General features: G+C 38.4%; 1 protein-coding gene across 1 annotated transcript in view; it reads left to right on the top strand.

Annotated features, from left to right (window-relative positions):
* Positions 1-25625, top strand: part of LOC139725052 (uncharacterized) — a 115366-nt gene that overhangs the window by 215 nt on the left and 89526 nt on the right. Inside the window, exons 2-3 of the mRNA XM_071636140.1 lie at positions 18951-19154; positions 20778-20867. Of these exons, the coding sequence (XP_071492241.1) occupies positions 18951-19154; positions 20778-20867 (294 nt within the window). The remainder of the gene's footprint in view (positions 1-18950; positions 19155-20777; positions 20868-25625) is intronic.

The raw sequence follows: 25625 nt of genomic DNA, 5'->3' as shown, positions 1-25625 counted from the left end.
AAGAAATGTAATTTGGGTAAGGAAAAAAAAAGGTCAATGGAAAAGTGGATAAAAGATTGTTGTAAATGGAGTGTTTGATAATATCTCCATATCATCTTTCCATTGATATCTGCACACCTAAAGTGGACATTGAATATTAAGAATGAACAATTGTGGTTATGAATCTTATATATTCCATGGGATTTCTTGCATTCTAGGGCACTGGTTGTGCAGTTTTCTCCACTAATATCATGAGATGTACTTTCAGACCATACAGAAATCAAAGCTTGTTGCAATGAAGTGACATGGTTTACTGCGAGTTTGCCGCAAGCTCGTTCAGCCTGCACAAGCCTACTTCCAGTTTAGAGCCTCATGTATATCAGAGCAAGCTTGTAGGTAGCAGATCAGTAGCATACATGCTCACACTTCTCATGCTAGACATCTCACATCAGGCTTGCAGGGTAAAAACTCCTATGGCACAATGCCTTACCACCAGCTTGTAGTAACCACAAGCCGTGTATGCACATTGCAAAGCTTGTAAAGCTCCCGACATAGGTACACTGTAACAGAGACGCCAACCAATATGATTTTATAGTTATTTAGTGTGATAAACAGAATGAAATATGATAACGCGCTATTGCTCCTTGAAAGTACGACTTTTCATCTTTCGAATGAAAGAAAAACGAAGCCCAAGATAAACCGCAAAAACTGCAGAAAACTGCTTCATCATATTGAAAGATGTACTACTAAATTCCTGCAACCCCTTTCAAAAATGTTGAATGACTCACCTAAATGGGCAGGAAATGTGAGGATGCTTTACAATTTGTTCATCAATGTTGATGAAATAGCAAACATATTATTTGCTCGTTCTTACCAGGGAAACTTTTTTTTTCCTTTTTTTTCCTGACATTTAACTGGCCCAGGGCCAACGGGCCTTTGGTGGTGTCAAGATTTCATGAAAATCGGATTTTCTTCACAAAATTCTTTTTTTTTCTTTTTTTTATATCAAGAAGTTGGCATCTCTGCTGTAAACTCTCATGTGAATAGGTGGTGTTCTTGATAGGCCACTGTCAATATGTTTTTGTAGGTCAGATCTTAATCTCTTCAGGTGATGATTTATTGCATACTTTTCAGCCGATCCAAAGATTTGATAGCACAGCTCCTATGAGAGTGGGAAAAATCAAACTTTAATCAAACTCAGGAAGTAACTTAGACCAAAAAATAATAACAGAATAAAAAAATAGTAACTGTGTGTGACCCGAGACAACAATCAGACCCATTTAGATTACACACTGCTCGGTCTGGACAAGCAATTAACCCTACTAGCAACAATGCTCAGATCTAGCTTGTGTGTGGGGCTGAGGGTCAAGATGTTTGGGAGTTGGTGTGTTAAGGTGATCTTCAAAGCACCGATTCGGCAATCTGAGATTGATTTAAACTGAGGAAGGAAGGAGTTGGGGGGGGGGGGAGATGTGTAACCGTGGCATAGATACCCTTCCCTTCTCATCCCCAGCCGTCCCGGAGGTGCAGACAATTTGGGGAGATTTCAGGATATTGTTAAAAATATGTATTTTTCTGTGAGGAAGTTGCTTAGTCTTAAAACAAGTCTGTAATAATTTTCAATTTCTCTATTTTTTGTGTTATATGTATGTTTTGTGGTTACACCTTTTTTTTATGCCTCCGCCACGAAGTGGTGCCGGAGGCATTATGTTTTCGGGTTGTCCGTCCGTCCGTCCGTCCTTCCGTCCGTCCGTCCGTCCGTCCGTCCTTCCGTCCGTCTTTCCGTCCGTCCGTAATGAATTTTGTGGACAAGGTAACTATCAAAAGCTGTTGAGGTATCCTTATGAAACTTGGCATGTATGTGTATTAGGGGCTGAAGTTGTGCCTATCAACTTTTGGGTGCACGTGCTCAAGGTCAAAGGTCAAAAGGTCAAGGTCAAATACATAAAATTTCACTATTTCCACCATATCTATGCAATGCCTGAAGATATTTTCTTGAAACTTAGTGTATACATGTATTACTCAATTCAGATTCTCTGGTGAAAGTTTGGGTCATGAGGTCAAAGGTCAAAGGTCAAAAGGTCTAGTAAAAGTATTAAAACTTCTTTTTTTTTCTCTGTAAATTGGAAAATTGTTCAAGGTATCTTCATGGAACATAGTATATATACATGTACTGACTGGCAGTGATTATCTAGAGAATGTAGGGTTCATGGGGTCAAAGGTCAGGGGTCATAGGTCAAGTGCAACACTTCAAAATTTTACTATTTCCCTCATGTTCATGCAATGCCAGCAGGATTAGTATTTTTTTTTACACTTGGTGTATGCATGTGTAACCTAATAGAAATTCTCTGGAGAGTTTTTTTTCTTTTTCTTTTTTTATTGCCTCAAAGGTCAAAAGGTCAAAGATCAAGTGAAAGTGCTGAACTAACTTTTTCCTCCATATCTCGGAAGTGGCTCAATTTATCGTGAAACTTACTGCATATCTATGCATGTTCTACCTGAAAGTGATTATCTTATGAATTTTAGGGTCTAAGGCCAGATGAACATGGTATCAATTTACTATTCAGTACAGAAATTGCACTTTTTCTCCATACCGGTACCATGAAAATTACTCAATGCATAAATGTATGAATGGGTCAAAGTCAAGTTAAAGTCCTTAAATCCCCTAATACATGCTCCCCTATTCATCCAATTAAACCAAGTTCAAGGAAGGTGAACATTCAACACATTTCTGACAAACTTGTCATTTCAATATTTTGCCAGTTTTGTGAAAATGTAATCACACATTGTCCACATGTACTATCTAGACCTATTAGGAGAATCATGCATTATGGCGGAGGCATACCAGTCGCCATAGCGACATTTCTAGTTTTTCTTATAAATAGTGTTTATCAACCAGGTTTATCATGCATATTAGTTTCAAAGCATTATTTTTCTGTCTCAGGTAGTGAGATCTGTTGTGGGTATGTTGCAAAAGGGAAATAATTATACATACATATGTAGAAAAGCATGACTATATATATCATAGGGAAAACAACAACTTTACAATCATTTTTGGTCTAATGAGAAAAAGGAAGGTTTTAGAATAACACCTGTCAAGCAAACTGAAGTTATATGATGATTTGACTGGATATGACACCATTTTTTATAATAAATTGTGATACTCATAGAAATTTTCAGTGGGCATTCCACTAACACTCTCAAATGGCATTTTCATCAGAATCATTAAGCATCTTTGTTTAAATGATTATATATGAGGAAAGTGGATGTAGTTTCAATTATCTTCATTAAGGCGGGATATCAGTAATCTTCAGGGTGACAGAGCAAAAAAGGATAGCTGTGCATTGTTCCAAGACTAGGTCAAAAGCAAGCACCTTAAAGACTTCCTCAGAGTGCAGAAGATGTGCCCTTGGCGTTGATAGCGACTTTGACTTCACACTCCGGACAGGGGAAAGTTGAGAAAGTCTGACCTGACGATGAGTTGTAGTCATCCTTTCTGGGTCCTTGTCAAGATTTGTATCAATAGGAGTTGATCAGTGTCGCAACTTGGGGATCTGTTCCAGAGATGGCATCAAGACTTTTGTAAGCCGAAGATCCATTGTTTGATGGGGTACGAGGGGAAGGTCGTCCGGGGGACAGTGAAACTTTGGAGCGGAGGATGGCAGAATGGGTGCAGAGCGATGACGAGGAAAATGCCGAGGGGGATTTAGGATTGGGGCAGGGGGTGAGTGTACAATACTTCAGATAAAATGATGAAGATCAACCTTTAGGTCCTATCCCAATTGATTTTTTTTTTTACATTTGCTTGTGAGTTTGTACAGATTTTATCCACTTGTCCAGGTACTACATTTCTCCAATCTAAGGTCTGCAATGATACTCAGTGTTGCCAATTTAATGATGACAATATGATAATTTGTGCTGCTGTGTTCACCCAGGAATTGCTGACTTTAAAATAGAATGTCACACCATCCATTCCAAGGTCTTAACCATGACATTTGACAAATTGGTGTTGGTTTTTTCTTTCTTCCTTGGGAGGGGGGGAACTTTAGCTGTAAGATGGCATGGGTATGATGGGAGAACATGAGAGGAATTCCTTAGAGCATGAAATATTTGCATTTCTTGCTGCCAAGCTGAAACATGTTGGCTCAAGAATGTTCAGCTTTACAGCACTTCCACCATCCATCTGTGGATGCACGGTTCGACGAAAATTGGAGTGCTTTTAAACGACTCAGCCAATCAGACGGAAGGGATTCCTGGGGTGTAAGGACATGACTCAGTCGTCATGAATTTCAACAATGTTCACATGAAGGAAATGTGCAGAATCGGCACGTGGAATGGACACAAGTCAAAATGGGGTTAGGATAATGTAGTCATCATTGAGCAAATCACGAGGGATCGTGCCTTAAGTGATTTTGACAAATGTTTTTGCTCTTGTGTCTCTTTGAGCAACTACTTGAAACAGAGTAGCATGGTCTTCAGTTACTATAGTGACCGACCATTAGTTCGTGAGACCACACAGAAGCAATGAGTCACATTCAAATGTGCCAGCTCACCGCGCTTAGTCCCATGTGTGTCCGTTCGTGTGGGCAAGTAGCCTTGAGGGGTCCTTTGCCGCATCCATACTTAATCACAGGTCAGGTCGCCATCTGGTTGCTATCTCTGCGAGGAAATCATAAAAGCAGTTCACTTCCCAAAAGGTTTGGTTGACAGTACTTTGCGTCTCCTGATTGCAGAGCTTGAGGTTAGAGTTAGCACTTGCAAGAATTAACAAAGTTGTTCACACTGTTTGGGTCACATTAGCAGGAAAAGATGTGGATTTCTGGTGATTGTAGTCTTCAAGCTCAGCATGCCTTTAGAGTGCTTTGATCTAGAATTCTGAGTTGTATTGTGGATTGCAAAACCTGGCCATAATCCGTAGAATTTTGAAGTGTGAAGGAAAAAGAATGACAAAATGATTAAAGACAATTGAGCAACATTGTGAGATGAGCAGGTGTCAACTTTTTTTTTTTAAATTCTGGTAGGGATATGCAGTTTGACCACAGGGCTAATTCCTCCTCTTGCATATAAATGTAAAAACTCCATTGATGGCAGTTCTATTCAATTTATGTAATATCGTGCTGACAATGCTGTGCTGGTGCACAGTGCAAGCTCTGTTTTGTTGTACACAAAAAACATAGAGCATTATCTTTATCTCCAAACTACCATAGTTTTTAAGATCTTCTCAGCAATTTTTTGTAGCTGATAAAGATATATAAACCATAAGCCTGAAAATGTATTTGTTTTGTGATTTGACCATTGTTAGTTATGATGAAAAGATGTAAAAATTCTGGCATCCAAATTGTAGTAATGGTCACATAGAAAATTCTTTGGAACATTCAAGAATATTTGAGTCATGGCTAAAAAATCTTGAGTGCTAATAAAAAAAGAGTTTAACCAAATGAAATTTCAGACACACTGTAAAACCAAAAATTTTGCACATTTCACGTGAACCAAGATCAGTGAAATTCAAATGCATGCAAAAGTTCTTGTCTACACCAATATGCTTTAAGTGCCAGTAGCAATTCATGAAAATTTCAGAAAAAAAAGGCTGGATAATGTCTTACTTTACAGTACTCTAATTTGTCAACAGCACTGAATCTTTTTTTTTCTCATCTTTTGTAAGTTTTAGCTAGAATTTGATATGTACTGTTCTGACACTAACCACTACCAAGCACTGCCATCATGGATGAAATATGTCGTAGGTATAAATGGAATGTGTGGAAAAGTGGGTCTGACACTGTGTGGTCTAAATTTCTCGAACAATACAGTGGTGAAGAGAGAAGATAGCGTTACATGTGAATTAGCATGGAAATATGTGGCAGGCGTCAGGCGCCTAATAGATGGGATTTAACGGCTTGGAGTGCTGAGTGAGGCTACCTTTATCTAATCCCTCCCCCTCCCCCTCCCCCCCCCCACCTCCCAGAAAACACCTGAATGTTTCTGCTAAACGAGACAAGAGCATTAACGGTGCGATCAAATTATTTTTTTCCACCCAGATTTAGGGTGCCATGTCCCATGGGGAACGGAGTTAACGCGTCCGCAGATTACGACTTCGCACAATATCCATTAACGTTGCTCAGCTTACCCCTTCTTCTTCTTTTTTTGTCTTCAGTTCTCTTTTTTCTTATCTTTATCTTGTCTATTTTTTTGTTTTCTTCTTTTCTTCATCATTTTTTTCTTCGTTTTAGTCTTCCCTACTCATCCCCAGTTCTCATGAGGAAGAGTGTAGCGTGCAAACGTGAACATGGCAGCTCGGAGGTAGCGTTAATGGAGGGGGATAGTCCAGATTGGGTTTCCTCAAATTTCCTGCGCCGATGTCTCAGGGGGTATTGCGTTGCAGGGGCGCAAGGTCCGATAATATGGGATTAAAGCGTTACCCACCCCACCCCCTCCCCCATGTTCTTTTTCCTCACTGTCAAGTCATTTCATAAACTAGAACAGTCACACACATTTCATCAGCTGGAATTAAAGAAAAATTTGAAGACAGAAACACAAGACATTCATGTGTATAGGAATCAAGACTAGTTGTTAAATCACACACATTAGACCTAGACATCAATACATCCTTTATATTGTGTGTTTTTCCTTAGTTCTGTTTATTGAAAGAGTAGCACAGCAATTTGGCAGTGCGGCAGTTGGTGAGACATATCTCTGTTGTATTCAAGATTGGCAGGGGAAAGAAAGTCTTTAAAGTAAAGATAATGAAGCATATAAAAACAGATGTTTTATCTTTTCTGCTGAGAAGCAGTGGTTTTGTCAGTATGAAAAATTATGTGTGCATTATGTCATGTTGTCATGCTTAAACAGGGTGCTACATAAGCACTTGCCCGATTGCCCAGGGCAAGTGAAAAATCAAATTCGGGCAAGTGTTTTTGAGCAATGATAACAAATGCTTGCCCGAATTGGGCAAGCTAAAAGTTTTGAAGCCATCTTTTTTTTTTTCCACCAATTCCCCCCAGCAAACCCACAAAGTCAACCATACATAAACCCAAAGATAATGGCTGTTTAGTGATGCAACACACATTATATTTCATTTTATAGCAACTTTCCAACACTTATGAGAAGAAGCTCTAATGCAATGCAACGGCAACACTTGATCGGACCAAGTTTGTTACTCCTTAGTGTTTACGCATGCAAATCAATGTGTGCTGTTTAATCGAATGATTGTGTTTTATTAAGCCCTTGACTATCACATGATTTTCTATATTATTTCCTTATATTTTGGACTTTCTTTTGGGGCAGGTAAAATTAATGTTCGGGCAAGTGTGTGCACCAAATTTGAAAATCTGCTTTCCCGACCGGGCAAGTGGTAAAATGAAGTTATGTAGCACCCTGTTAAAGGATTTAAACTATGCATGATTGATAGATTGATTACTTTATTGTCCACAAGGGAAATTCTTTGTACATTGGATATCACAACAAAATGGTGATGGTAATTGAGACTGTGATGGGGATGGTTATGATGTCAGTGATGCTCATGAAGAAGATGATGTTATGGACGATGATGATGACGAGGATGACACTGATACTGACAGTGTCCGTGGGGTTATGGTTTATTCTTTTTTTTCTCAAAGGATAATGATAAAGTTCAAAATTAATGAACTCTTGCAATGCTGATGATAAAATTTTAGGGATAATGGTAATGTTGTAGGGATAAAGATAATATAGGGATAGTCATCATCTTGTGATGATGATGATGATGCTGTAGGGTAGAGATGATGCAGTCGGGATAATGATGATGGGTCCAAGTCAAATTTTTGGTGTCTCAGATATGAGGAGTTAGAAGATGGATGACAGTGGTTGTCATAGCAACAGCAAAGATGTGGTTGTGGGTATTAATATGGCAAATAAAAAAATGATTACAAACCACAGTGATTCTTTTCATTTGATCCATGTATTGAAATATATTTGAGTCATTTGAGTCAACATTCCACATGGGAGGGGGGGGAGAAGGAGTCTGCTGGATATACTGCTTTGAAAGAGGGAGCAAGTTTTTGTGAATATTCGAGTCTTGCTTTGAAGTTACGAAAAAAAAGAGTTTTGACACTGTTAAGTGTTTGAAGGCTTTCATGTACATCTGTCTATCAGAGAGAGAAGAAACCATTCATAATAATTCCTTGCCTCCAAATGTGTGTATGTGTGTGTGTATGTTTAGCTTCTTTTTTCCCTTTCTCATGAGTTTATTCCTAGAATCAGATTGTACAGTATGTTATCCAAGGAAAGAAAAGAAGCTAAAAAAAAAGGTCTGCCCATGTCTTCTCTAGTTCACGGTGGCGCGTGCCAGTAATGAAAGCGGAGGTGTGAGAGCGCACTGCCAAGGGCAGTCACCTTTTGCCCCTCATCGAGTTTCAGTCCGAGCCCCTGTGAAAGAAAAAAAAGTAGGGAAAAGAACATAAGAGGAACTACAAGAATGACTCCACACTGGATAGAATATTCTTGGTATGTCGAGCAGCACCATCTTAGCTTGTAGTCGAGAGTAGGTTCAAAATCCCAACATATTTCATGAGATAAAAATAGCCTCTTTTTTTTTTTTTACTTGCCTTCTTCCTCAAGAATTTCTGCCTGTCAGTCTCTCTCAATTTCAATCTTGAGTTCAAGCTCTGCGTTTTATCCAAATCCTAATATATTGAACTATTAGAATCTTATGTGAATTTTAAGCAAATTTCTTATCTCATCTTAGCAGAGTATCCATGTTAGAATTTGTGTAAGATTTGTAGTTGCTGTAGAATATAGAATTTTTAAAAATTATAGAATATGTCCTGTAAAAGGTCTACATCATGGCTATTAGTGGAATTTCATTTAGTGGAAGTACAAGTTGAATGGTAGTTGACTTGCGTGAATTTTGATGCAATGCACAGTAAAGTCTGTGATGTTACAAGATATTTTATGTAATGATAATTGTTCTGGTGTGAAAGATGCCAACTTGATGCCTACCCCACTCATCAAGTGAAGACATTACCCCACGCTCACACGTAGATTGTTCTTCCCAATCAATTACTGAGCACACTGTTATTTTAAGGCTGGCGCTCTTCGCGCACTCGCAGGTCCCTCGCTGATTAATTTTGCCCCATCCCGGGCCATTACGTCGGCGGGGGGAACCTTTGTTTTCGTTCGGCGGAGGTAATGTTCTCAATTCTATATTGCTATCTTGTCGAGTGTGGATGTGATTGACAGTCGAGAAACTTTGGCGTAGAGTCATTTTTTGCCCTTACACCCTTATCTCTCTTTTTCGTTCTCTTCGTACTGTCTATCACGTGTGAATAATTACTGCCATGCACTCTCAGTGCACTTGGAACTTCATCTCTTCATTGGGTGTTTCATGCAAATATATCACAACTTACAAGTACAGTCTGTACTTCCTGATTATCTTTGCAAATGCCATGTTCTGTCCATGTGTTGTATTATCTCAACCAGATTATGCCCCCGATATTATTGTTTTCCTCTTTGTTTTCTTGTCAGCCGCTATGTGCAAATATTGACACAACATGTTTTACTTGCTTCTCTGTATCCATAATGTTCTGTAATAATCTGTTCACATTGTAGTCATCGTTTGTGTGTGTGTGTGTGTGTGTGTGTGTGTGTGTGTGTGTGTGTGTGTGTGTGTGTGTGTGTGTGTGTGCAGCCTTACGAGGAAAAAAAAAAGTGTGTTGATGGATGACGATGTTTGTGTATGTGGTACTGTAATATGTTGAAAGTTTAGATTCCGTCTTGTTCTTCATCTGAAAGGGATGGTATAGCTTTGGTTGAGATGCGGATTGGGATTTTAACTTTTTGTGACATAATTACAAACCACTTATATGAAATACTGAAGAGCATACAATTCTAAAAGGAATTAGAAGCTAATTTGATGAAAACTGGTTTAGAAATGGCTGAGATTTCCAAAAGCAAAAAGTGCTATTAAAAGGTTGGACCGAACTTTTATTAGGACCAATTTATTCTACTCTGTTTTTGGATATCTCTGCCTTTCAAAAACAGATTTTCATCAAATAAGCTTCTAATTCCTTTTAGAATTTTATGCTCTTCAACATTTCATTTAAGTGGTTTCTGACTATCTCACAAAAAGTTTTTAAAAAACCTGAAACCCCATCTCAACCAAAATTAAACCATCTGTTCAATCCATGGGACAGATCCCAAAGTCTGTTTACCTCCCTTGGAAATGGTCTTCCATGGAATATTGGCCTTACATTGGTTACTTCTCCTCAAGCTTGGATTTCTTTGATATCCTGACGACAGATCGACCCATTTGTTGATTTGTTTCTGTCCATCTATGTGCATCTCGTTGTTATTCTCTTACTGTGAAAGTGGAAATTTTCGCTGTGTGGATATTTTTGCGCATTTCGCGCAACCAGAAGCTAGCACCAAAATACACTGTAAAAGCATACAAATATTTCTGCAGGTCATATGCTCCAGTAATCAATGTCCTGATTCCGCGGAATCAAAAACATGCACATTTCATCTTGCCTGGTGGAGCACGAAAAATTACTCACACAAAAATATCCACTTCTGTAGTATTTTTAATAGTTTTCTGTACTCTGTCCCTCCTTCTGCTGTACATGCCACAACTATTCCTCTTCTATCTGTCCGTCTGTCTGTCTGTCTGTCTGTCTGTCTGTCCATCCATCTGTACTCTCTTCATATTCAATTATCTTTCTCTTTCTTACCCCCCCCCCCCATAGGATTATTTCTCATCCTAAATCATACTGATTCGTGGCCAGTGTTTTCTTTTTCTCCTTTAACCCGTTGACGATATGCTGACTTTGCTGCAACACACATTTCCTATAGACACCTGCCCAAGCATACTCGGGACTCATCCTCAACGGGTTAATCTGTGTCGTTTGTGTGTGTGTTTTTTTTTTTTTTTTTTGCCTCCTCCTAGCAGGGTTCTTTTTTTATATCTCGGATCTGTCCTTATATTTCATTTCATGTTGTTCTCTCCTTTGTCTTGATCCATTTCTTTCATGCATCGCCAATGTCTTTGTTCGGTGAGTTTTGACACCGATTGTAATTTACATGCAAGCGTGCCGTCCATTAATTGTTCGCCTGTCAATGGCGTGTGCCTAGCCTGAAGTTATGCCAAACAATTACAATTTTAAACGAGTCTCCTCATTTTGTCCTCTTTTTCTTCTTCTTGACAAATGGTATTCTCTGTCCCACACCCTACCACCCCCCCCCCAAAAAAAAAAAAGATAGGGAGAATTGAGGAAAGTATATGTAATAAAAGCCCTCATTACCTGCAGCTGAAGAACATGAAAATGTTGAGAAGCAATTAAGCAGCAGAATCGACAGTACCGCCGGGCCTGAATATGAAATTAGAAGCAGCAAGTTGGCGAATTATAATCAATTCCATGTCAGTTTTGAGATGTGCGTGCTAGAGGCACTAATGTTTGTTCCTAAACAAAAAAAGGCATTTAATAAAAAGCAAAGGGAAATGCAATTTTGACTGGTAATGAGAAAATGAGTTCATAATTCAGAGCAAAGTAATGTTTCACATGTTAGTTTTTGTCTCTCACTGCTCTGCTCGTGCTGTTGTTACAGCTTACAGTTTTTGAATGTCAAGCAGTAACCTTGGGTCTGTGTGCAGAAACGAAATGAACAATAAAAGAAATGAAAGTATACGGCATGGCTGCATGTTACTTCACTATTTTCACTGGTTGAAGAAAACAAATGCAGGGATTATGAGATATAGCTAATTTCAGGTGTGAAGGTGCATATTCAGTAAAATTGCATATGGCTTCACAATCAACTTGAAATGATACCACTTCTTCAAGAGATCACCAAGCCCATTTAACATCTAAAATGTGATTCTAATAGATTTGAGATTTATGAATTACTGCTTGTAGTCACTTACATCAAAGTCGACAACATCTGTTTTCACCTCTTTTCAGTACCTGTTCCATCACACTTCAAAATTATTGTCTGTGTTTTCTTTCTTCCATAATTGGAAAGTTTTGCTTGAGAGGTATTTTTTTTTCTTTTCACAGCTTCGATCATGCAATATCAACTTTATAGCTTCAAAATGTCAGAAGGGTGCAATCACATACATACATTCTAGAAACTTGGGACTCTATGCACAATAGATTCTGTGATGGTTTGTTGTTTTTTTAACTCAATTTTACCTTTGAAAATGATTTTTGACTGCACCAAAAAAAGATAGATGTTCTTTTTTTTTTCTAGTAGTGTCAGGGATAAAGCACCAATGTGGTGATGTTTACCAAAATGTTGTCTTGATATTGATTATATGATTAAAAAACAAGCACAATGTAAACAATAAATTGTATATGCTTGAATGGTACTCCATCCATTTTAAAGTTATTATACAGGAGTGTCACCTAAGTTTCAATATATATCTAAAAGTTTTCAAACTGAGTCCCATAATGTTAAACGGTGTCTTAAAGACATCTCAGACTTTTCACAAGTTTACACACAGGATTAATGTTTCTGCACAGTTGATGAACAGTAAAGTAGAAAACGAATGTACACATACTTTGTACACACACACACACACACACACACACACACACACACACACAAATCACTTTCTCGTAATTAACCAATTAGGAGGCAACCCAAGACTGATCGAAACTTGTATTTCCATGGGGATGTCAGTCATGTGAAATGTAGCACTGCATTTGTGACCGACAGCGCCCAAGGAGCGATCTACACATTTGCCTCGTAAAGCCCAAATCACAATCACGTACTACAAGAGAATCCCGACCCTCACTCTTGCTCGGCGGTGCTTCGTCATCACGTGCCAAGTGGTCCCAGAAAGAAAGTTTTGTCCCTGGGAAATACCCCTGGAGTTGACTGCCACTCTTTCTGCCCTTTCTTGGATCCCTGTTCCTCAAGATCATCTCGGAGTGTGTTTCACACTCACAAAAGAAGCTTGAGTATAATCCCATTTCTGGTATTTCATTCTCAGTATTTTTTGAGTTTACCAAAGAAGTATCTAGACATAGGCATGAGGCTCCTTGCTAACTGATAACTGCAAGTGACTTTCCATTTCACTTCTTTTACGTAAACTCTGTGACCTGTCAATCACACATGCAGCTCTTTCTATCTTTACATTCAAAACGGTATCCTAGATGTGTACGCACTTTTTTTTTTTTAGGGCGTATAAGAACAAGGTCTAGGGTAGCTCAACATCACCACCTTCCCAGTATCTAATGTTCTGGAGGTCAAACCATTCAGAATTGAAAGTCAAACCCATGCTCTGGCAAAAATCCATTTGAAAACACCTCTGATGAGGATAGGCCAATTATGATTTGAGAAACACGTTTTTAGAAATGTGTGAATCAATCATGAATTCATAAAAACAGGAATTATTGAGAAGATATTAAAAAGAGGCATTTGATTAGCTTGATATGAGTTTAAAAAACATACTTATAGATGAGTTCTTTGTAAGTGTGAAACACCTCTGTGACTCACGTGGACCGGTATATCCCACGCTTCCCCCAATTACAGGGCAGCGGCTTGCTTTGCGCCCCCTGGCGATGAATTATCTATAGATTGAATTAAGTCCTAACCCCAGTGACAGGATTGGTAGTGAGCTGTAGTCTGCAGTACCAGACCTACATGTACCTTTCTTCCCATCCCCCGCACGTTCATCAATTGATAGCATATTGATCGGTGGCATTGCGTGACATTCTGCATTTGGGACCTATTACCCCTTGGTTTATGTGTAATGAATAAAAGAGGACAAAGAGCTGCCTCTACTTGGAAGACATTACTTTTTTTTTAAACCCATCAATATAGCTCTAGCCCAGGCACTCATCGAGATATTGCTTGGCGGTATTATCATCATGTCAAAGAAAGGCAGCAACTCGGAGAGCCCAGGTGCCTGTGAACTCAGATTACACCATCTGTCAGTTATGCAGAAAAAAAAAGAATTGTCCCTGATTTTTGTTTGTTTGTTTGTTTCATCATTTGTTGTAATCTTTCAAATGTGGTTTTAAACATTGTATAAAGAGTCATATTAATGTGGTTATCATTGTCTTTCTTCTAATAGTATGGGTGTTTGATTTCATCACTGAGAGCATTTTACTTGAAACACATAGTTGATTCATAATTGATGTAGAATTTGTATCAACCCGTTGAGGACGAGTCCCGAGTATACTCGAGCTGGTATCTATGGGAAATGCATGGTGTTCAATAGCAAAATCAGTCCATCCTCAATGGGTTAATATCTGTACTGTAGTGACTGACCAAAATCATTGATCTACTTGTTGTGAATAATTCTTCCTCTGCAAATTATATCAATCAGAAATTGATCATGTATCAAGATTAAAAGGGAAAAATATCAATGTTTATGCATGGCTCCACACTAACTTTTTTGTTTGGTGGCCCGATGTGGCCACCAAAATCCTAAATTTCAAATTTTTGGTGGCCCGAGAGAAAAATTTGGTGTCCCGAAAAAAGAAACAATAAAAAACATTAAAAGTCCTTTTTTTTAAATGAGTCAAATATTTAAGTTTTATGATAGTAAGAATTAGAAGTTGGACATATCTACTCATAAATAAACTTCAACAAACTTGCAACACTCACTCTCGGGCACTCATTCAGTCCTTTTCATCCATCCTTTTAACAAATTTAACTGCTAATTTCTGGCGCAAAAAGTTACGAATTTATTGACATACTTTTCAAAAAATTTTGGTGGCCCGAGGCGGGCCACCAAATTTGCCCTTTTTTTGAAATTTGGTGGCCCGACTTTCATTTTTGGTGGCCCTGGGCCACCGGGCCACCGTTAGTGTCGAGCCCTGGTTTATGTCATTTATATTGTTCTCAGGTTGATTCATTGTTATAATACTGTTTTAATTCATGGACATCACTTTGGTATTCTTCAGAAGTATGCACACAGGAAAATGATTGATATGTGATAAAATGAAGTTCACTTATTTTTTTTCAGTCCATAGTTACAGCAAAAACAAAACAAAAAAATACCAATATAATATAAATAAAGCTTCTGTCAGTGGTATAACAATTATTGCATCTATAGGACAAACTTTCAAGGTTCATATTTGATTTATCTATAGGTCACTAGTAATGTTTACTACAAAAACGAGAAAGAAGTCATATGTGGAAAATGTTTCTCGTACACACGATGCATAATTTAGAAGAAAAAAAATAATAATCTAGCATTAAAGCTGGATATCATAATGTATACCTGCGAATATGCATTAATGCATTATATTTTATCATTTCGTGATGGATGAAACATATCAGTTGATTGCAGATCACTGTGTCTGTGTATATACACTTTACTTCAGTGATTCCTTGAACAAGTTTCAGCCAAGCAACCTTTTCTTCCATCCGTAAATAATTTGTCTCTGCTCTGGGGGAAAAAAAAACATGTATTTTGTTCTGCTGGGTGTGTTAGTTCTTGATTTAGCTGGCTTATTACTTTTGTTCTTAGAAATGGCCCCAATTTCATGATACTTTCCCTTTAAAGGATATAACTACTAATGAGTCTGATTGGAAAGGAAGTACAGATTACAAACCTTGCGTTGTTGCACAATAACTTGGCGTTGTTATCAAACAAATGGTGTCAGGCCAGAAGAGTTTGCACATGTACATGTAGTCTTGCAATATATTCCACTTTCATATTTGCTATGGTCGTGTTAAGACTTTCGGAGCTCATGCTTGGGGGAACTAAAATGAGTATCTTTGTGCGATTACACCCCTGGTCTGTAGTGCCAGGCTGAGCTCTATATTGGTCCATTTATGACTGTTCTTCGGAATGAAGAGCAGGGTTTGGGGTTTGTGGGTCTGAATGCCTAGACTATCAGTAAGCATGCTTGATTCTGCAGTAGTTCGGAGATTCAGCTGAACGCATTTGGAGCCGTGTCTCGCTAACTTCTCATTCTGCATGATGCGAACTGCTTTGGAGGAAGGTAGCTGCCAGAGGATTTCCCCCATTCTCGTGGATGATCTATTAATTTCTTGTGTTTCAATTTGCGGTAACTGGATCTCTGGGAGAACCGTAAATCAAGCTCATACGATATCTGTTCAAGATTGAGAGATTATTGTGATTTGCTTTTTTTTCTTCTCTTTCTTTAAATTTTGTTTCTCTTTGAGGGGGGATTTGGGTTTTTTGATACGGAATCACGGACACTTCGCCAGATCGGATGCGGAGATGATCATTGTTATGCAGCTGGAGAGGTCTAGAGAAGATATATGAAGCAAATCTACAAATAGTGGAAGATATACAGAGTGGACGTTTTTTTGACACCATAGATTTGCAGCATCTGACTGAGTGGCAATGGTATGATTGATTGATTTTATGTATGATTGTTCCTGGGAATGTTTGGTATTGATATGCATTTGTTCATCTTCAAGTATTTTTTTCCTGGTCTTTCTTTCTTATTTGCAGTGAGCATTCATGTGCACTTACATCCTTTCATGCTGATGATGGCGTATAGTAAACATGTGCATGTCAATGAATCTGTTCATATTATTAGGGGGTAAGGGATGTAATATATGTGATTGTTTCTTTTTATAGCAGCTCATTTTAGAGGCCAGTTGTGTGGCACATTGGATATCAATTTGTGATCATTTTAGGACACTTTGGGCTTTCTTGGAAGCAGTTTTCTTTTCAAACTTTGTTTCTATAAATCCCTGTATGCTCTGTAAGATGAAACTTAAAAATGTAACCACCTCCCCCCCCCCCCCCCCCATTAGCTTGTTTGGTAAGAAAACCAACATCATCTCTCTTCTCTTTTAAGTTGTCAGTACCATTTTGCAGCTGCCATGTTACAGCACTGCATTGTACAAAATGTACATGTACCCTTCAAATATCAACCCATTATATATGACTGAGGACACCATGATAATATATATATACTTATTATGTATACTTTTTTTTTTGTCAGTCAGTTTCACTGATCATGAGGAATATGCCATCTGGGTTATCATTTCTTTGTTATTCTCAATTAAAGGAATATTGCAGAGAAAATGAGATTCTACAGTGGAAGTAATGCAAGTAGCTGCCAAACTTGAAGATATTAAAGGCATACTGTAATTTACCATTTGCAGATGAAACTAAAACCCAGCATTAGTGCTTTGAAATAGTTCCAAAATGTGAGTTTAGGATAGAAACAACCACTGTAAGAATTTGAATCCGTATAATCAATGTTAAGTATTGTTAAATAGACAAAATATGAACAATAGTTATAATAAAGATGTTGCCAGACTAAACCGTCTACAGTTATGGTTTAATTAGAAAAGTACTGATATCTCCTTATGTTTTAGGCTTTATTGCGAAAATTTTATATGGTAGGATGTTTTGTGATACAACAGACCTACACACATGCATCAAATGTGATATCTTGAACATTTTTGAAATCACTGTTCCCAAAGGTAAACAGGACCTTTAACTCTTTGTAGGGTACACAGCACAATTTCTTGCTGGAGATTTGTAACACAAATTTTGGGTGTTTTTTTTCACATTTTTGCGCAACACGATACGAGCGCAAAAATAGAAATGCGCAAATATTTTTGCGTCACAAAGAAAGTGATCCGCGCCTCACCTTGCATCTCTCAACAAACCGCCGAGTGGGCCATTGTCCCTCGACAACATCACTCGGAACAACATTTCAATGTGTGTCATCCCTTTGTTGTTGTTAATTTTTTTCTGTGACTCCCTGTGGTGGCAGCTATTCTTGGGATGTTCCTGAGAGTAGATTAGAAGTCTTTGTCATGTTGCTGTGAACACACCTGCAGATAGCATCATATCTTCCAGTCCGGGACGTCAACATGAGTCACCATAAATCCATGATGCGGTTGTCGGTGTTTTGAAGGGTACTATAGACGTTCTCAAGGCATACAGTGTAGGTCTCAATTTGTGCCTCGTTGTTCGCAATTTTCAGTTGATGGTGTTGCGAGTGGTTCATGCTGTCGGAATGTCGTCAGTCGGTGAACATTTTGTGTCCATTGGAAGATTCAAAATTAAAATACTGCATCTTCTCTCTAGTACATCGTTTACAGATTAGCTTCTCTTTAGAAACAGTTTGTACATAATAAATTTCATATGAACTCCTGTAATCTTGCAGGAAGCTTCAGTGCTGTCTTGATGTCATTCAGTGTTTACTGATGATTTCCAAGAATGCTTTGTACCTCTTCTTATAAAATGGCCATAATCATCAATATTGACCAGTGACATGCATTAATAAGATGCACTTTGTGTACACTATTCATTGTTGACAGCTTCTCTGAGAAGACAGTTTCTGCATCTCCTATTTATTTCTACCATCTTTCCAGAGGCTTTACTCCTGATTTTCCATTTATCTTTTTTTCATGGTTTGTCTCCTCAGAAGCAGAAGACCATTAACTTTGTGCAAAGCCTGTGGACTTACTGCTCATTTGCTTCTTAAGCTATGATATTCTGTGTAAATGATTGGTTGCAGGTCTCTGTTTTAAACTCCTGGATTTCTTTTTTTTTTTTGGTATATATCTTCATTATAATTTACTTCATTGTTTTCTTTCACACTAGTTTCTGTGAAACCGTGTAATATTCTCAGCATAAAATTTTTGTGAATTGGAGCCGACGGCCTTTTTGGCGGAATGAAATTTTCACAAATTTGCCAGTGGCATTAAGTGTGGAAAGTGTGGGTGAAATCTTTTATGTGCACTTTACTTTCGTGAATCCTGGTTACTCTTGAACTTTGTGAAAGTTTCATGTACACAAAAATATGTGTAGTTTTTCAGTAGTAGACATTCTCTCTCTCTCTCTCTCTATATATATATATAATAATAATAATTAACATTTATGTCACGCTGAATACACATTTTTTAAGCGCCTTACATTTATCATGATTATACCAAAACATAATCTTACATTATTCAATAATTCAACATTATATATGGAGATGATTCTGTAACTCAGTTACGTGTAATCTTGCAGGAGATATAAATTTCTTGTCTCTTTTCTCATTTTGCAGAAAGAGGGTGTGATGCGGGAGTTGTTGCAAGAGCGCGAGGCCCGTTCGTCACTGGAGAAGCAACTCGAGGGGGCGCTTGCCGAGAACAAGACGTGCAACGCTCAGCTCGAGGCTCTGCAGGGCGAGATCGCGCGGCTGCGCAGCGCCGCCAGCCTCAACTCGCTCTGCGACAACGCCGATAGTTGCATCAACGAGCGGTTGCGGGTAAGTGGCACAATAAACACTTCTTTGTAGAAGAGTGCATGCCTATAGTGTATGACAATCCCATCTTTCTTGATTTTATGTATTTGTTTAAATTTTGAATTGATGTTGTATGGAGCATAATGGTCAAGTTCATAAAGGGCAAAACTGTCTTGAAACATTTTTTTGCCACCAACTAAATACTTTCCGACAAATCATGATATTTTTTTTTCCTGGTCCTTCCATAACCATATTGGAAGATCAGTAGGTGTCTTCCATTTGTAACAATTGAATAATTCTTTAATTAATATATTTCTTTTGATTGTGTGATTTTAGTCATGATAGTTGTAGTACGAGCTGTAGGTGCAGCAGTCAATGTAGGTGATGTAGTGTCTGTAGGAGTAGTAATAATAATACGGTCTTATTTACCCAGGGTAGCCTCTACAGTGTTGCCACTGCTCTGCCAGAGGGCCCTGCCATTATTATTACCCTAGCATTGCCAGGTACCCATTTATACACCTGGGTCAAGAGAGACACAGTAGGTAAAAACATCTTGTCCAAGGACGTAAGCACTGGGCAGGATTCGAACTCGGGTCCTCCAATCGGGAGTCGGGAGTCTTATCCACTATGCCACAGGGCCCCCACTACTTCTACTACTACTACTACTAATAGTAGTAGTAGTAGTTGTAGTAGTAGTTGTAGTAGTAGTAGTAGTAGTAGTAGTAGTAGTAGTAGTAGTAGTAGTAGTAGTAGTAGTAGTAGTAGTAGTAGTAGTAGTAGTAGTACTGGTATTGGTGTAATAGTAGTATCATACATACCGTAGCAGTAGTAATTTCACTCAACAATGATTGAATCAGTACGTTTTGGTATCTGAGCCTAGAGGCTAGAGGTAAAGCCTCTCATTTCCTCTCCTCCAAGAAGTGTGATGCAAGTGAAACTATTCTTGGAGCTGCTTGGACGAGTGCCAATGGTGTGAATACGTCAAGCTGTGCATTTGATGATATTTGTGCCGATGTTAGAGTGTCCATGTCTTAAATTTGGGTGTTTGTGAATATATTTTGCAGTACGTGAATGTCATGCTCTAGGTATATTTAGACTTTTCTTTCAGCACCTCTTCTTGTATCCATACTCATACTCATGGTGTAAGTGAGGCATACTTGCCATGGTTGGCAGCGTCTCATGTTCATCTTGTTTCGACAGAAGTCAAATGCATCGAAACGGTATAGAGTTGTGCAGGAATCTCGAGTTCATTCTTGCAATTCAACACATAGTCACATGATCTCTGCCATTCAGCATAGCGAGGTGTTGAGTGGCAGCCTGTGCAACATCTACCGAGACTGTTGAAAACAGAGTTTTAAACCTGTGATGGAGAGCTCGTATATATCATTGATTTGATGCTTGAACTGAGATATCTAATTTCAAATTTGAATTGATACATAAAGCTCGAAATAGATCTTTGAGAGTCTACGTGTCATTGCTCATTTCATGTTCTATTAAAAAGATAGGTTGAATTACGAACTCTAAAAGATGTAATCGCTACTTTGAAACATAAATGTTTTATGAATACTTTGAAACATATGTAGTTGGTTTGTAACAATCTTTTTAGTCTCTTTTTGTTAGTTGATTTGTTTTCTTCTTCTTTTTCAGCATGGAATGTCATCGACAGATACGGGCCTTAGCGATGTCGAAAGGGAAAACTGCAACGTGGTTGTCTCGAACAAGCAGATTGAAATCAAGGTAATGACTTAATTGTATTTTATAATGCCTGTGTGTGATAAGTGGAATCCCAATTCATTAGATTAGTGTGACTGATACCATAATAAGATAAAAATGTTATTTTGAAAAGAGCTGACAAATTTGAAAGGGATCAAAATGTCTTACTAACCCCATCCCCAAACACAAACAGACATGACAATATCATAAACACGCATATTAACTGTACGTGTATATGCAATGTAAATGCACACATGAATATTTAATGTATACTTGTCTATCTCATGCATAAACATACATGTACACAAACATGAATGCACGTACCCACACTTGACTCTTTGAGCTGTGTGCCATGTTATTCTGAGACACGAAGATAGTCATGCTTAGAGAAAGAATTCTGTTTTTCCAATCTGTATAACTTCTACAAATTTCTGTTAAGCTGGACATTATAGTGAGCAAAGTTAAAGAGGAATGCCAAACTTTGCTTCCATATACAATGTATAACAATTCTATTGTCAATTTTTCTTTTAAATTACCAGTTTCTACATTACTGTAAAGGAATGACTTTTGCACATAAAATAGTGACAGAAACTTAAAGTGGACATGCAAAATCTAGTTGGGAACAACGCTTGATAGTCATTCACCACATAGAATGCAAGCCGTATGTGAGAGGAACAAAAGCGCGAGAAACGCTTTGATTGTACCGTGGGATTAGCGATTTATCGATCGGTTTTGGCGGCTTTGTTTGTTGAGCAGAATATGCGAAGTTGGCACGCCGTCGACTGAGTCGGACGTGCGAACGTGGCACATAAAGAGTTAAACAGGGGTTCCTTCAAACCCCTCATAGTGTTCACCTGATTGTAGCAAGCTCCTCTACATCCATAAGTCACTGAAACTGTAGAAATGGGCTTGCCTATGGCTCCTGTACATGACAACCTGTCTACAGAGGTCACTGTTTTCGTTGCCATGAGATGGTCTTTGTGGACAGGTTTGGCACAAGTGTGATACACAGCATGTAGTGGCAAAAGTGCACATTCTGATACCTTTATCAGCAGGTGAATTGTCTTGTTGATTGTGATGCACAGTCTTGTGCAGTCAGGCAAAATGTGTGTATAGGTAGCATAAAAACTATTGGTGTATAGTTGCATGGACAATTTTCACTTCATGTCAAAATCTTGACAGCAAATTTTATTTCATCATGCTTGTAATCTCCAAGGCAACATATCACTTCAAAATGTATCACATAACCATCGTGTGTAACAAGCCATGCTGCATGCAACTTTGCTCATCCATTATAGTGTATGCGATCATTTGAACTGTTTGGAAAGGGGAACTTGTTAGGATTTGGGATGGTGGAGCGCTCGTGCTTTTGCTGTGAAGTGACAGCTTATAAGTGCAGTCTGAGCTATGCCCATTTTAATTCAAACACTCACGATGTGCAGCTCTGCCCCCGTACTGCTGTGGGAATGGCAGGTGCCATCATCTACGCTCTGTGCAAGTGTGGACACCACTTGATGCTGAATTGAATGAAATCACAGAAAGATTATCATTGTCTTGTCATCGCTGTGAATCTTCGCAAAAATTGGATGTCTTTCACAGATGCCGCTTCTGCAAAATCTTGCAAGAAATTTAACGTTGGCAATCATAGGCTTGACAGTTTTCACAAGGGCAATCCATACACCCACTTGATGTTGTCGCTATAGTAACAAGTGGTGAGAGAAATTGTGACAGTTTGTCTCAAAGGTAGAACACGGTTTCATTGGTTAAAGGTAAAACCCCACTTTTCTCTGGCATAAAGTATCAACACTCGACTTACCATGTTCTGATTCATACCATTTCCTGGCCTATCATAGTGGCACGGTAAAAGGGTAGTAGCGGTCTTTAACCCATTGAGGACGAGTCCTGAGTATACTTGGGCAGGGGTCTATAGGAAATGTGTGTTTTTTTAGCAAAATCAGTCCGTCCTCAAGGGGTTAAGTTTTAAATGATTGAGCCATTCCCATTCAAAAACTATCCTAATCATTACAATTTTGAAATGTAAAATAGCATCAGCAATACTCATATGCTATGTATGAATAATAACACAATGTAGCGAATTGTAACGTGAAATGTGTCCAAATTTTCATTCAATGAGGTCTTGAATTTCTCATTTGCGTTTTGACCAGCATTTAAGTTGAAGTGCAAGTAGCATTTATTTGTTTCTAGCAAGCTGTAACAAATTCAGTACAGCGTGTGAACATGCTCGTTGTAGGTAAATCAACTTGCTGCATAGCACGAAAGATGCCAAATCTCCGACAGCTGACCCTCGCAGGAGTGCAGATCTCTCTCCAACTCACGGCACGTTTTATGTCGGGAGTTATGTGGCGCCATCTCTCACGCCCCAGTTCCTATCTGGGTTGATGGCACAGCATCTGCCATCATTAAACTTCATGCAACATTGCTCCCTTCGAATTCACAATGACCAGCCCCTTTGTACTCTTATTGTATGCTTAATATTATCTAGCAGTTGCTGTCCTGTAAGATTGGAGATTGTCGTCATAAATCTGTTAAAGCTGTTCAGGATTGGTTTTTAATCTTTGCAGCTCGGCAACATAATTGAAAAACCTTAAAGATCAGTATTCAACTATTCATGTCCTTGGAAGTTGTTGAATAGAAAAATATGTTACAGAATGCTTTTTTGTTCTGTTGATTAACATTGGCTGAAATGTATGAATTTTTATGTGGAAAAAATAATCAAATCAAAATTTGATGATTATTTATGAATTCCATCTCAATTTGATTAACATTTAAGTGTCATGTGAACTTGATAGCAAATCCCTTTCACCTACACTGCCATATTCCATCCAAATTTCATTGTGTTTCGTCCAATTTTCATTGTGCCATATTTCATCGTGTCATATATGTATTTCTGTGTCTGTTTATAGTGCAGTATACTTTAAAGCAAGAAATATCTGTGTCATGATCTTTTTCACAAATTGTTACTGCCATCTGATGCATTAAAGTGTGAACAAGAACTTTTGTGAGCATTTAAGTTTCTTTGAATCTCGGCTGTCACAAAATTTGCTAAATTAAAATGCACACAATAATTTTAAAGTGGTCTATTTCAGGACTAATTTTAAATTCTTCAAAGAAGATAAATACTTCTGTTCATAGCTTTGGTATGGCCTCACTGAGAACTTGCCAATAACCTTGAACAGTGTTCATTTATTTTCAGGAAGTGTTCTTAAATCAAGAAATTAATCATTTCCTAATACTCCCTGACATCAAGGTGTTAACTGATTCATTGCCATTCCCCGGAGGCCTTTTGGGAGTACATGTATTTTGTGATACTGCTACAGTTGTGAGTGTGCATAAAATGCTGGAAATTGTTGATTTTTTTTTTCATTTTTTTGTAAACATTAGAATAAGAAAGTATGTAGATATTCTGAGTACTGACTGAGATGTATACAATTCAATGAATACAGAGACTCCAACTCCAAGCACCTTCTGGTCGGGAGATTCTCCCGCCTGAAACCCCTAGCAAATGGGAGACTCCAATTTGATGTGCCCAGAGCACACACCACGAGCGCAAAGCGCGAAGTTCCTTGCGGCCGGGGTCCAGGGCCCGCTCAAGGGCCCTGGAAGCTCGGTTGTAGATGCTCTCTCGTGCTATTTAAGGCCCTTTTTTTCAACATACAGTGATATTAATGTAAGAAATCATTTCAAGCGGGAGACACTGAGCCAGGGTAGGAGAAATTAAATCTCAAGCGGGAGAACGGGAGATTTTGCAAAAATGGGCTTTTGGCGGGAGATCTCCCGTCGAAAACGGGAGAGTTGGAGTCTCTGTGAATACACGGTAGATATGTTGTATGAAGACCTCACTTGTAGAACATTAATCACTTGTTCTGATATGAATATCATCTCAAGGCATGCTGTAATTTTTAATGTAAGAATTTGTGAACAAATGAATACATACATAAATGAATGAATGAATAGATAAATTAATAGGTCAATGAACAAACAAATGAATTAATTGATTGCTTAATCAAAATGTACGTACATAAATACCAGCAGTGTATGTGAGGAAAGTAAAACAATAACAAAATACCAATATCGACAAGGCACGGACGACATTATGAGTTTCAATGCTAGAAGACAGCTTATTAAAGACACTATCTATATGATGCTTTTATGATTTAAAATTCATTAACTCTGGTTACTGTAAAACATAATATATTTGTGGCATGGCATTTTCGCGAATTGGAGCCTACAGCCTTTTTCGTGGCATGAAAATTTCGCGAATTGCTACTGGCGTTCCATGCATACAGTGTAGACAAGAACTTTCACATGCATTTTGATTTCGCACATCTTGGCGCTCACAAAATGTGCGAAATTAAAATGCACGCGAACATTCCTCGTTTTACAGTATATGGAGGACAATCAGTGCCAGGAGGTATGCCTGACCACATGGACACCAAACGGTGATGAAGGCGTGAAGCGGGAAAGCAAACTCAGTTTAACCCATTGAGGACGAGTCCGAGTATACTCGGGCAAGTGTCTATGGGAAGTGCGTGTTGTAGCAGAATCAGCCCGTCCTCAACAGGTTAAGACACCATCACCATCAACAAGATTTGTATAACAGTTGTGGTGCCCTAGGCTAGAATACTATTAAAACCTGTGTGCTGTATCTTTTGATAGCCCCTGCAGAAAATTTTTCGTACAAAAACAGAAGAATGATGATTATTCTGTGAAAACCTTTGTGTGTTTTTTCAGCTTAGGGATTCCAGGTCAATGCATGCTGCA

This window comes from Diadema antillarum, unplaced genomic scaffold (assembly GCF_040938485.1).
Source record: "Diadema antillarum isolate AM-2024a unplaced genomic scaffold, OU_Dant_1.0 seq00000014_RagTag, whole genome shotgun sequence".
Taxonomy (NCBI): Eukaryota; Metazoa; Echinodermata; class Echinoidea; order Diadematoida; family Diadematidae; genus Diadema; species Diadema antillarum.
This window is presented reverse-complemented; position numbering and strand designations above follow the sequence as displayed.